General features: G+C 42.8%; 1 protein-coding gene across 1 annotated transcript in view; it reads left to right on the top strand.

Moving 5' to 3' along the window:
* Positions 1-4,036: 4,036 nt before the first annotated feature.
* ALPK2 (alpha-kinase 2) overlaps positions 4,037-12,973 on the top strand; it is a 133,742-nt gene continuing 124,805 nt past the window's right edge. The window contains exons 1-2 of the mRNA XM_006837571.1: positions 4,037-4,145; positions 12,540-12,654. Coding sequence (XP_006837634.1) covers positions 4,037-4,145; positions 12,540-12,654 — 224 coding nt within the window. The remainder of the gene's footprint in view (positions 4,146-12,539; positions 12,655-12,973) is intronic.

Below are 12,973 nucleotides of genomic sequence, written 5' to 3'. Positions count from 1 at the left end.
TTACCATTCATGCTTGCTTTTTCATGTACTCATATCATGTTCAGAAACACTCATAAGATTTTCTTTAAACATTTTCATTCTTGTTTTAAATGGGTATCATAAAAGTTTTTATTAAAAAAAAATTTTTTTTTTTAAAGATACTTTTTTCAGCCTAGGTGGGAATATCTTTCTAGCAAACATCCACTGCCATCGAGTGGATTCCAACTCATAATGAGCCTGTTGTTGTTGTTAAGTGTGGCTCAGTTGGTTCCGACTCATAGTGACACTGTATAAGATTTCTGAGACAGTAAATCTTTGTGGGAGCAGAAAGCGTCATCTTTCTTTGGGCTCGAACTGACGATTTTGTGATTCGAAGTGCAGTGCTTATCCTACAGAATCACTATGCTGCCAACAACCCTATGTTGTTGTTGTTGTTAAGTGCTGTCAAATTGGTTTCAACCCATGTGACTCTGTATAGGGTTTTCTAGGAGCGGCTGTTGGGTTTGAACCACTGACTTTGCAGTTAGCAGCTCAGTGCTTTACCCACACAACCACCAAGGCTCCTTATACACATTATTATATTTTCTAAATAAAGACTATATGCCAAATTTGACCTCATTATACTTATTGGAGCTCTCTGATTCAACCACTGAATGCATTTGTAACATAATTTGTAATATAATCTGCCATCATGCATATGTAATTTCTTCCTATTCTGTGCAATTAATTTCCCATCATCAGAGAGAGTGTTTTATGATCCTTAAATGCAATCCAGGTTAACCAGATACTCCATGTGGTCCAGACTCTGTACAATCGCTTTTCAAAAAAGTCTTAGAACCAAAAGGAATTTGAAATGCAGTTAAATCCTTTATTGTTAAGTGTTGTCAAGTCTGTTCTGACTCATAACGACCCTGCACAGGGTTTCCGAGGCTGTAAATCTTTACAGGTGCAGAAAGACTCATCTTTCTCCCGCGGAACAGCTGGTAGTTTCGAACTGCTGACTCTGAGGTTAGCAGCCTGATTTATAACCACTTCGCTACCAGAGCTCACAATCCAATTTGTAATCACAAAGCAAAAATGTTTAAAGCCTCGTCTCAATCTCTGTTGTACCTATCCTAGCCCCTTTCAAGATCTTCAAATGTCTCTCTCAGCCCATGTGAGTTCCTCATGCCCAAGCAGTTTTCTTCCTGTGTTGATGTTAACAGGTAACTTCTTCAACTTCTCAGCTCTTTCCACCCAGTTTGCGGCTTAGTTCCACCTCAAGTCTAAGCAGGAAGTGACTCCCTGCTCACAGTCTTCCTCAGGAAGGGGAAGAATTGCATTCCCCCCCAATTAATGTTTTTATACACTGACACATACTGAGAGTTTGAGTGTTTCATGTAGGGACAGTTTGGGAATGACTTTTTTTTTGTTTCATCAAGGACTCGCCATATTTCTAAACAGAACATCTCAAGGTTAAGGGAATGGAGTGAAAGTAACAGAGGTCTAAGCTGTAAGGAATGGCAGACATTTTTGAGCAGAATGTTCTAAGGATTGTGTCTACCAAGCAGACAAGCTAATGGGTCACGCTCAGAAGGGCCTCATGCTTGGTTTAATGCTCTTGAAATGGTTAACAATATACAAATGAGAAGTCCTTGTTTCAATTTTCAACTAGGTCCTGCAAAACCAGCCGATCTCTTATGAAGGCCAAGGTTCTTAAACATGGTCTGGCTCCCACCTAATTACCTCACCTTTCTTTCACTTCCCACTCAGCAGAGGTCTGGAGTTGTTGCTGGAACCTTGGTTTGTTATCAGTGAAATTGACTGGTAACCTGTATCTCAGGGTCTCAGAAACAATGTGAAAAAGTGGGAAGAAAGAGAAGGGAGGGGAGTTAACTCAATGGTTGCTGTTGTTGTTAAGTGCTGCCGAGTCAGTTCTGACCCATAGTGACCCTGTATAGGGTTTCCGAGGAGTGACTGGTGAGCTTCAACCACTGACCTTGCAGTCCAGAGCATTAACCCGCAGCAACACACCAGGACTCCAACTCAGGGGTTAAGAAGCTGTTACTGATACCCATAAAACCTTGCAAGAAAAGCCTGGTGTTCTGTTTCTGGAGAACTCTATGGAGCACAGTTCTATTCTGACACATGGGGCCACTATGAGTCAGAATCTGCAAGACAAATGTAGCCTTTGAGATCCAGCCTTTCCCACCAGGGCTTGGCTCAGGCTTCTGTTTTAGGACCCTTAGTGCCTGGGAACTCGCCACTTATACCTTCTAACAGACTATGTTCCGTGTATTCTGTGGAGGTGTGCTTCTTTCCTGTTGCTGAGCCCCATGGTAGGCAGGAGCTGATAGTTCAGTTCAGCAGGAACAGGGCTGCTGCTGCCTGCGTAGAGCTCCATGCTCTTTACAAGCTTGTGGCTCCACAGAGGAGAAGGTCCGTAGAGTGGGGAGCACCCTCTACACCCAGGCAGACTAGGTTCTTAGGACTGCCACACATCTAAGCATGCTGTGCACCATACAAATCCAGAAGACGACTTTCCCGTGAAAGGTGTACAACTTTTACAACCACACATGATGGCCCGGGGACAGCCACCACTTGAGCTGTGATATGGAGGAAGTTGTACGTTTCTGAGCTTCAGGTTTCTCATCTAGAAGATGTAGGAGATATTAATAACCATCCTGTAGGTACTTTAAGGAGTCCTGGTGTGAGGCTGTGGGTTAATGAGCAGGACTGCAAAGTTGGTTTGACCCACAAGGTTGGTGGTTCAAGCTTACCAGCTGCTTCTTGAAAACCCTATACAGGGTTGCTATGGGTTGGCACTGACTCGACAGCACTTAACAACAACAGTAGGTAGTTTAAAAGAGAGTAAATGAAATAACATACCTAATGACTAATAAGGGGTTTAATGTTTACTTGCATCAATAAATAAATGCTCCCATCAAAACTGTTACCCAGGTCTTTGTCCTCCCCTGGGCACCTGGGGCTGGTGCTCACAAGGAGCAGAAGCTTTCCCCAGTACTAAAATCTCCCAATATTAAAACCTGGAGATTCATATAATTTAATGTTAAAACTCCTGTCTTTAGAGGTAAAAATGCATATGTACCTTTCTGAGACCAACATAAAAAGATTTTTACTTTAAGAAGAGAAAGAAAGAGGAAGTGGGAAGAAATGGTACTATCCTCCCAAACCCAAAACCAAATTCACTCCCTTCAAGTTGGTTCTGACTCATAGTGACACTGTGCAAGGTTTCAGAGACTGTAAATCTTTATGGGAGCAGACAGCCTCATCTTGCTCCCACGGAGGGGCTGGTGGGTTTGAAACATGCACCTTGAAGTTAGCTACCCAATACTTAACCCTCTGCGCGCGCCGTCAGATCTCCAGGCTTAAGTTCAAACAATCCTCCCATTCAATCTCAACTCTGGATGTGCAGGGATCTACATAGGCCCAATGAGTCTCAATGGAGACTCTCCCTAAAGGGACACTTGGCAATGTCTGGGGACATTCTTGATTGTCATGATTGGTAGGATGCTGCTGGCCTCTAGTAGGTAGAAGCCGGGATGTTGCTGCTCATCCTAAAATATGCTGAGGGGCCCTGGCAGGGAGACACTGTACAACAAAGACATTTCCAGCCCAAATATCAGTAGCTGAGGTTGGGAAGCTGTTGGTTAGGACTTTATATCTTCCTGCTGTCCTGAACTTCAGTGCTCCATGCCCATTCTGTAAATAAAAGATCTCCAAATGATTGTCATTGAGTTGGTTCTGATTCATGGTGACCCCATGTGTGCAGAATAGGCCTGTGCTCTGTAGGGTTCTCAAGGCTGTGACCATCTGGAAGCAGATCACCAGGCCTTTCTTTAGTCGTACCCCCAGGTGGTTGAAGGTTGAACCACCAGCATTTTGGTTAGTAGTCAAGCACACACCCTTATGTACCACTTAGCAATTCCTCTTTCTCTCCCTAAGGGTCATGAATGGGGCTACATGACTTCTTGGATTCCTAGGAAGGCCAGAGAAATCCCAGAATAAATGGTGATGCTGGGAACTTCTGTTTTCCAGATCCACGTGGCATGAAAGGATGTCCGGCGTAGGAGTGCCCCCAAGATGCACGCTTTGTTTCTTATCGACGTTGCTTTCCCAGAAGGTGCCTGAAAAGTCAGACATCGTGCTTCGCTGCATCATTTCTGGTAACCATTCCTGGCTCATTAAATGCCAAGTCTCCCTGCAGACCAGGCCTTTGGTTGAGTTCACACAGGCCTTGGTGAAACATCATTTGGGAAAATTACCTTGGAAGTTTGCTCTGAGTAATTGACTGAGCAATTAAATCCTCTATTGTTTTTTTCCTAAATGATTTGTTCGAGAAACTTCCTGGACACATTTGAGTGGCCTTCCTCAATTCATGGGGTAGCTCTTGGTAAGGTACCTTTCACCCTGATTGCCTTGCTACACCATCTACTCTTCACTTCCTGTGGGACAGAGAGCGACAGGAATTACGTCACCACAGACAATCTCTTGAACCTCTGCAATTTTTCACTGAGTTCCAAAAACCGGGTAAATTAGTCTTCCCACTGCCTGCGTACCTTCTTCAGGCATGTTAATAAGCGGTGAAATGGTTAAAATTGAGACAAGCCCAAACCAAAACCAGAACCAAAACCCAGGCCCACAGCTGTCGAGTTGATTCTGACTCAGAGAGACCCTGTGTGGAAAAGCAGGAGACTGGAATTCCCCTAACTGGAGAACCGAAGATTAAATCAGTCTGAGTAGATCAAGTGCTGGTAACCCCAAAAGTAAAAGGATTTACCATTAGAAGGGATAAAAAACAAAATAATTGCCTCAGTATGTCTCTACTGTTAGAATCAGAAAAACAATGGTGGTCTTTCTTGAGGATAGTGGGGAAACCCCTCTTTCCAGTAATCCCCTTTTCTAAGTACAGAGAGAAGAGCCCACCTCAGAAATATATGTGAACTCCAAGCCCAGGACCAAGCTGTCTTTCTGTCTTTTTTCTCAATCATCATTACTACAAAGCTTTTTTTTTCAATAAACCCCAAAGTTGTTTTTTGTTTTGGTTTTACAGCAAAAGGATATAATGCTTAAATAAGCCAAGGGAAAAGGGAACCAGGTGCCATCTAGTCCATTCCAACTTACCTCAGGGTACTGTTAACAGTTAACAGAATTAGCTGTTTACTGAAAGGCTGAAGATTCTGGTCTACTCAGAGATGCCTCCAAAGGATGACCCAGTTATTCACTTCCAAAAAAATGAGTCACTGAGAACCCTATGGAGCATAGTTCTACTCTGAGGTTGCCATGAGGGAAAAAGGGACATGGGCGAAATCCAGAGAAAAGTGGACATAAGGACCCAAGTGACACCTCATGGGCAGAGGGGAGACACACATGACGTGTTTGATTCAGTCAGCCAAGGGTTGTCACAACATGTAGGGGAGTGCTGCCTACCACAGACGCTCTTTACAGACTCACTGCCTTGGCTTTCTCTTGGGGGCTAGTCTCTGGTAGTGTCGTGGTTACAAATCGGGCTGCCAATCTCATGATGAGCAGTTGGAAACTACCAGCCGTTCCGTGGGAGAAAGATGAGGCTTTCTGCTCCTGTAAAGATTTGCAGCCTCAGAAACCATGTACAGGGATGCTATGAGTCGGAACCGACTCCACGGCACTTAACAACAGCAACAAGTCACACAGGTACCCTCTGCCTAGCATGGACGAAAATTTCAGACTCCCAGAAGGAAAGCAAGTGCTCAGCATATACCACATTGTTTGTCTAAGCAATGTAGGCACAGTGAGACACCCTTCTAATTTAGGGGATGGTAGGGACACTCCTGAAATATAAATTGCCAGAACCTAGAAGGATGAAGGGCCCACGTTACAAGCAGATGTGTGTAAGACAGGCAGACTCAGACCTGCTGTGCTCTCTTGGTGGTTCATAGGATCACTTTTCCATGGACCCCACAGCCCCTAAGCCTCCTTCCTTTGTCCCTGCTCATCCATAGTCATTCTGACACAGGGAGCCACAGTTCATCCCCAGCATTTAGTGTGGTGCCTCCATGCTTTTCCAGGAAGCCCCAGTGTACCCTAACCTTGGCTTCTGACTCCAACCACATTCTAACCCAGTCGCCATCTGCAGGTAGGCTCAGAAAGCAAGGGTGGGCTGTGAGGGTGAGGTTTCCAGTAAGTGGAAGGGGAAAGGAGAAAAACCCACAGGTAAGATGAGACCACTTCCCTACACTAGTCTCTCTTCTGGTTGATTATTCAGATCTATACTACACTGAGGAAAAAAACAGTCATTAGAAAGCATAGGAATGGAAAAGTAGAGCCCAAGAGGTCGGTACATGCTCCCCTGACTCAGCTCATGTATATTACGTGTGTTGCTGTTAAGTGCCATTGAGTTGGTTCCAACTTATAATGACCCTCTATAGCAGGGGTGGGGAACGTCCAGTCTGAAGGCCTGAGAAATCATTTGGTCTGGCCCTGGCAAGGCAACCGCAATTCCAACCATCAACATTGTTATCATTAAGTGCTGTGGAGTCAGTTCTGACTCATAGCGACCCTGTATAGGATTTGCAAAGAGCCATTACATTGTTTTTTGTTGTGAAGTGCCGTCAAGTCGGTTCTGACCCATAGTGACCCTGTATAGGGTTTCCGAGGAGCAGCTGGTGAACTTGAACTGCCGACCTTGCAGTTCAAACGGCTTTGCAGTCCGGCGCATTAACTCACAGCGCCACACCAGGACTCCAAGGGGTGAGTTAATTAAATGTTTGACAAAATATAGCAGTCTAATTTTTAAGTTAATAGTTTTGCACAGTCTGCAAATGATGTTATAAATAGTGGCGGTAAAAAAAGGTTCCCTACTCCTGCTGTATAGGGTTTTTAAGGCTGTAAATCTTCGTAGGAACAGAAAGCCTCATCTTTCTCCCTTGGAGTGGTTGGTAGGCTCAAACTGCCAACTTTGTGGTTCCCAGTCCAGTGCTTATCCTACAGAGCCACTGCACTCCTCATGTTATGTATACTTCCACCCCACACCTGCCCCTCCCCCTCGCCCCCAAAATCACATACCCAAAAAAGGAGCAAGAAGGAATCTGTGGACCTGATGGCTTCGTGACTCCAGGTTAAATTTTTAGTCAGTGTGCTGCAGGCAAAGCCACCACCTGTCTGTGAGTGGAGGCTTACATGTTGCTAGGATGTTGAACAGGTTGCAGCAGAACTTCTAGACTAAGACTAGGAAGAAAGACCTGTTGATCTACTTTTGACAATAAGCCAATGAAACCCTTAAGGATCCCAAAGGTCCAATCCACCACAGATCATGGAGAAGGTGCAAGTTTCCTTGTGCCTGGGGTCACTATGAGTCAGTCACCAATTTGAGAGCATCCAAGGACAAAAACAACAAGGAGGAATCCAATCAAAACTTGCTGAAAGGGGACAGGGGGCTGATAAGAATAGGGAGGAATGTATTACTCAATCTCCTTGATGAGTTTTCAGGGAAGTCCATTTTTGATGGTTTATTCATGTAAGAGACTCCGTCATGCAGGGGTGGGAAGAACAGGTTCTTGCTTGTGGGCTTGTCTGCCCCTGACTCCGGGGACTGTCTGCTGAGCATCTACCTGGAAGAAGAGTAGGAGCAGCACTCAGAGTTGCCAAAAAGCTCATTCATGGCATAAGCTTTAGCCAGGAGACCAAAGACAAAACAAGACATGGGTGGGGTAGGGTGGGATGGAACTGAGCATATGCAGACCCTACCCCTAGTATAGCTCTCGCTGATTTTTATCTAGTTACTTCCCAACCTCTTTTAGTTTCTCCCCTTCTTTGTTGCGGTTGTTAAGTGCTGTCGAGTTGGTTCCAACTCATAGCAACCACATCTAGGGTTTCCTGGTGAGTTTGAACCACGGACCTTGCAGTTCAAACCGACCTTGAGGCCCAGTGTCTTATCTCACAGCGCCACGCCAGGACTCCTATGACCTTACAAAAACATGGAGTCCTTATCTTATTCCTTATATCTGAGGTTGCTTGTCACAAATTCACAGGATAAATAAAAACAGAAGCACACGAATGCTCCTTGACTGACTGGTGTATTTGCTTCTAAAGACAAGTCTCTCCTTGGGCATATGACACATTTTAGTGGATTCTTCATGACCAGGAGACAGGTGATATACCGAAAACCGTCCTGCCCTGTGTTGTTAAGTGCTATGGAGTAGGTTCCAACTTACATCAACTCATATAGGGTTTCAGAGGAGCAGCTGGTGGGCTTGAACTGCCTACCTTGTGGGTCGCAGTCCAGTGCTTATCCTATAGAGCCACACCAGGAGTCCTGCTCTATAACAAGGGGCTGGGGGATAGGGAGTCCCAAGAGCAGCATGGAATTCCTGGTGTTTTACAGATCAATCTATTAGCATAACATCTGGTTAATGAGACCAGGGAAGTACAACTCCCTTGTGAAGAAAGGTACATGGGTCAATTTCTGTGATATGCACAGCAGCATACTGGAAATCAGCATTCTAAACTCCACTGTGCTCCAGAAAACAATCACATTTGATAATCCACTTTATTCTTTTCTCTTTTGTACCATAACAGTTGCTTACCTTTTGCGCCCTGAGAAAATATAATTTTCAAAAAGATAAAATGACATGCAAATGACTGTGAAGTGAACATTTTAAAGACTTTCCTGGCCAAAGAATATTTGAGGTACTAACATTTTTTGTTGTTGTTAGGTGCCCTAGAGTCAGTTCCAATTCATAGCAACCTGGTTTCCAAGGAGCGACTGCAGGGTTGGAACTGCTAACCTTGTAGTTGGCAGTCCAGTGTTTACCCTACAGTGCCATACCAGGACCCAGACTTTATAGACAATTTAATAAAGGAATGTTAGGATAAAACTGCTTGGTTAGGTAGAGCACTGGTTAATATCCTATTGTTGTTAAGTGCCATTTAGTCAGTTCTGACTCAAAGCCATCCTGTATAGGGTTTTTGGGGAGCAGCTGGTGAGCTTGAACTGTTGACCTTTTGGTTTGAAGTCCAGTGCTGATCCTACAGTGCCACACCAGGAGTCCATAAACTGTAACTTTTAGGGCTGTCTTTTCTGCCAGAAGGAAAATATTTGTCAAAATGAAATGGAACAAATAAAGATCAGTATCCTAAACATTAGTGAGCTGAAATGGACTGGTATAGGCCATTTTGAATTGGACAAATTGAAGAGGCATGGTGTTGCGTTATCATCAAAAACAGCATTTCAAGATCTATCTTGAAGTACAATGGTGTCTGCGATAGGATGATACACATACACACTACAAGGAAGACTGGAGTCCTGATGTGGCGTTGTAGGATAAGCACTGGACAGTTAACCACAAGGTCGGCAGTTAAAACCAACCAGCTGCTCCTTGTAAACCCTCTACTGGGTCCTATGAGCAGGAACAGACTTTATGGCACTTAACAAGAACAGCAACACAAGGAAGATTAGTCAATATCACTGTTATTCAAATTATGCACCAACCGCTAAAGCCAATGATGATGAAATTGAAGAATTCTACCAACTTCTTCAGTCTGAAATCAAGATGCATTGATTATTGATGACTGGAATGCGAAAGTTAGAGACAAAGAGGAAGGTCAGTAGTTGGAAAATCTGGCCGTGGTGTAGAGGACATGATAAAAATTTGCAAGACCAATGACTTATTCATTGTAAATATCTTTTTTCCAACAACATAAAAGGCAACTGTATATGTGGATCTCATTATATGGAATACACAGTAATCAGATTGATTACATCTGCAAGGAGAAATGATGGAGAAACTCAATATCATTAGTCCAAACAAGGTTAGAAGCTAAAGAAAATTAAAACACGTCTACAAGAGTCAAAATATGACCCTGAGTAGATCTCACCTGAATTTAGAGACCATTTCAAGAATACGTTTGATACATTGAATACTAATGACTGAAGACCACAGAGTTGTGGGATGATATCAAGAAGAACATACAAGAAGAAAGCAAAAGGTTACTAAAAAGGGAAGATAGACAAGACCAAAGTAAATATCAGAAGAGACTCTGAGACTTGCTCTTGAACAAAGAGAAGCTAAATCAAATGGAAGAAATGATGCAATAAAAGAATTGAACAGCTGTTTTCAAAGAGCAGTTTGAGAAGATAAAATATTATAATGAAATAGGAAAGGCTTAGCGTTAGAAAACCAAAAATGAAGAACACTCTCAGCATTTCTTAAGCTGAAAGAACTGAAGAAATAAAACCCAAGCCTCAGGTTGCAATACTGAAGTATTCTATGGCTAAAATATTGAACAATGCAGGAAGCATCAAAAGAAGGTGGAAGGAATAGAGTTACAATAGTACCAAAAAGAATTGGCTGATGTTCAACCATTTCAGGAGGTGGCATAAGAACAAGAACCAATTGTTCTGAAGGACGAAGTTCAAGATGAACTGACGACATTAGCATAAAACAAGGCTCTAGGAATTGATGGGATACCAACTGAAGTTGGTATTTCAATAAACTGATTTCAACTGTCTTGAAGGCATTCACTTATCTATGGCAAGAAATTTCGAAGAAAGCTACCTGACTAACAGACTGGAAGAGATCTATATCTGTGCTCCTTCCAAAGAAAGATAACCCAACAGAATGTGGAAATTCTCAAATAATATCACTAATATAACATGCAAGTAAAATTTTGCTAAAAGTAATTAAAAATGAAAAATGCTGCCAGAAATTCAAGCCAGATTCAGAAGAGGACATGGAACAAGGGATATCATTGTTGAGGTCAGATGGAGCTTAGCTGAAAGCAGAGAATAACAGAAAGATGTTTACTTGTGCTTTATTAACTATGCAAGAGCATAGTGTGGAACTTAAAAAAACTATGGATAACATTGGGAAGAATGGGAATTCCAGAACACTTAATTGTGTTCATGAGGAACCTGTACATATACCAAGAGGTAGTCATTAGAATAGAACAAGAGGATATGGTCTGGTTTAAAATCAGGAAAGGTATGCACCAGGGTTGTGCTCTTTCATCATACTTACGCAATCAATCTGTATGCTGTGCAAATAATCTGAGAAGATGGATTATATGAAGAAGTATGTGATATCAGGATTAGAGGCAGACTTATCAACAACTTGAAATATGCAGCTAACACAACCTTGGTTCCTGAAAGCAAAGAGGACTTAAAATACTTACTGATGAAGATAAAAACTATAGTTTTCACTATGGATTGCACCTCAATGTAAAGAAAACAAAATTCCCACAATTGGACCAATAAATAATACCAAGATAAACAGAGAAAATATTGAAGTTGTCAAAGATTTCATTGTACTTGTATCCACAATTAATACTCATGGATGCAACAGTCAAGAACTCAAATGACATATTGTATTAGGCAAATTTTCTCTTTATAGTGTTAAAGAGCAAAGATGTCACTTTGAAGACTAAGGTGTACCTGACCCATGCAATGTTATTTTCAGTAGCCTCATATGCATGCTAGAACTAGACAAAGAATAAGAAAAATCATAGAAGAATTGATGTATTTGAATTATGGATATTGATCAAGAATATTGAAAGTATCATGGTCTGCTAAAAGAACAAACAAATCTGTCTTGGAAGGATAGCCAGGATGCTCCTTAGTATAGCAATGTACTTTGGACATATTATCATGGTGGGACAAGTCCCTAGAAAAGGACACCAGGCTTGGTAAAGCCATCTGAAAAGAGAAAGACCCCCAACGAGATGGGTTGACACAGTGGCTGAAACAATGGGCTCAAACATAAGGATTGTGAGGGTGGTTCAGGACTGGGCAGTGCTTCATTATATTGTGCAGAGGGTCGCTATGAGCTGTAACTGATTTAACAACACCTGCCAAGTGGCAGCATCGATGGACTCAAGCGTGGCAACAATAGTGAGGTTGGCCCAGGATCGGGCAGTGTTTCGTTCTTCTGTGCATAAGGTCGCTATGGGTCGGTACCGACTCGATGGCACCTAACAACAACAACAACAACAGTTCTTTGAGATTAGGGCCAACATTCTTTTCTTCTCCCAATCAGAACAGCACTATGTGAGTCACAGAACTTGCTCACTGGTGGTGGTGATTATGTGCCGTGGAGTCGGTTCCAACTCATAGCGACCCTACACAGGGTTTCCGAGGCTGTAAATCTTTATGGGAGCAGAAAGCCTCATCTGTCTCCCACGGAACAGCTGGTAGTTTCGAACTGCTGACTTTGAGGTTTGCAGCCTAATTCATAACCACTACGCTATCAGAGCTCCTTAACTTGCTCAGTAGGAATGTATTAATGATACATTAATCATTAGGAGTCCTGGTGTGGCACTGTAGGTTAATGCGCTGGACTGCGAAGTCACTTTGAACCACAAGGTCAGTGGTTCAAGCACACCAGCTTCTCTTCGGAAAACCTTTACATGGTCATTATAGATCAGAATCGACTCAATAGCACTTAACAACAATGATGCATTTATATGGTGAGAGGAAGTTTTTCAGTTCCCCAGCTGACATAGTTCCATTAGGAGAATCCTGTTACCCATCTTTGTGTGTAGCTTTGTGGTTTTTCTGAAGCATATTCTTGTTTCTTTACCATTAGGGCAACCCAAACCAGAAGTAACTTGGTATAAGAATGGTCAAGCCATTGGTGAGTGTGACGCGTCCAGTTATGAATTCTTTGAGAACCAGTATATTCATGTGTTACATCTCTACTGGTAAGTGGCTGTGCTTTTGCAAGCTATTAACTAATAACCTATTCTGTCATATGCTGGTTATAAGGATTCTTGGTGGCACAATGGTTAAGTGCTTGGCTGCTAACTAAAAGGTTCAAACCCACCAGCAGCTCCACAGGAGAAAAAAAACCTGGTCATCTGCTCCTATAAAGACTGGTATTGTTTTTTAAGTGCTGTTGGCTTAATTCTGACTCATAACAACACTGGGTAGGGTTTTCAAGGAGCAGATGGTAGGTTTGAATTGTTAACCTTGTGATTGGCAGTCCAGTGCTTTTCCTACAGCACCACACCAAGACTCCAT

Source organism: Chrysochloris asiatica, unplaced genomic scaffold, assembly GCF_000296735.1.
Source record: "Chrysochloris asiatica unplaced genomic scaffold, ChrAsi1.0 scaffold00021, whole genome shotgun sequence".
NCBI classification, from domain to species: domain Eukaryota; kingdom Metazoa; phylum Chordata; class Mammalia; order Afrosoricida; family Chrysochloridae; genus Chrysochloris; species Chrysochloris asiatica.
The sequence above is the reverse complement of the archived record's forward strand: the minus strand, read 5'-3'. Positions and strand labels throughout refer to the sequence as shown.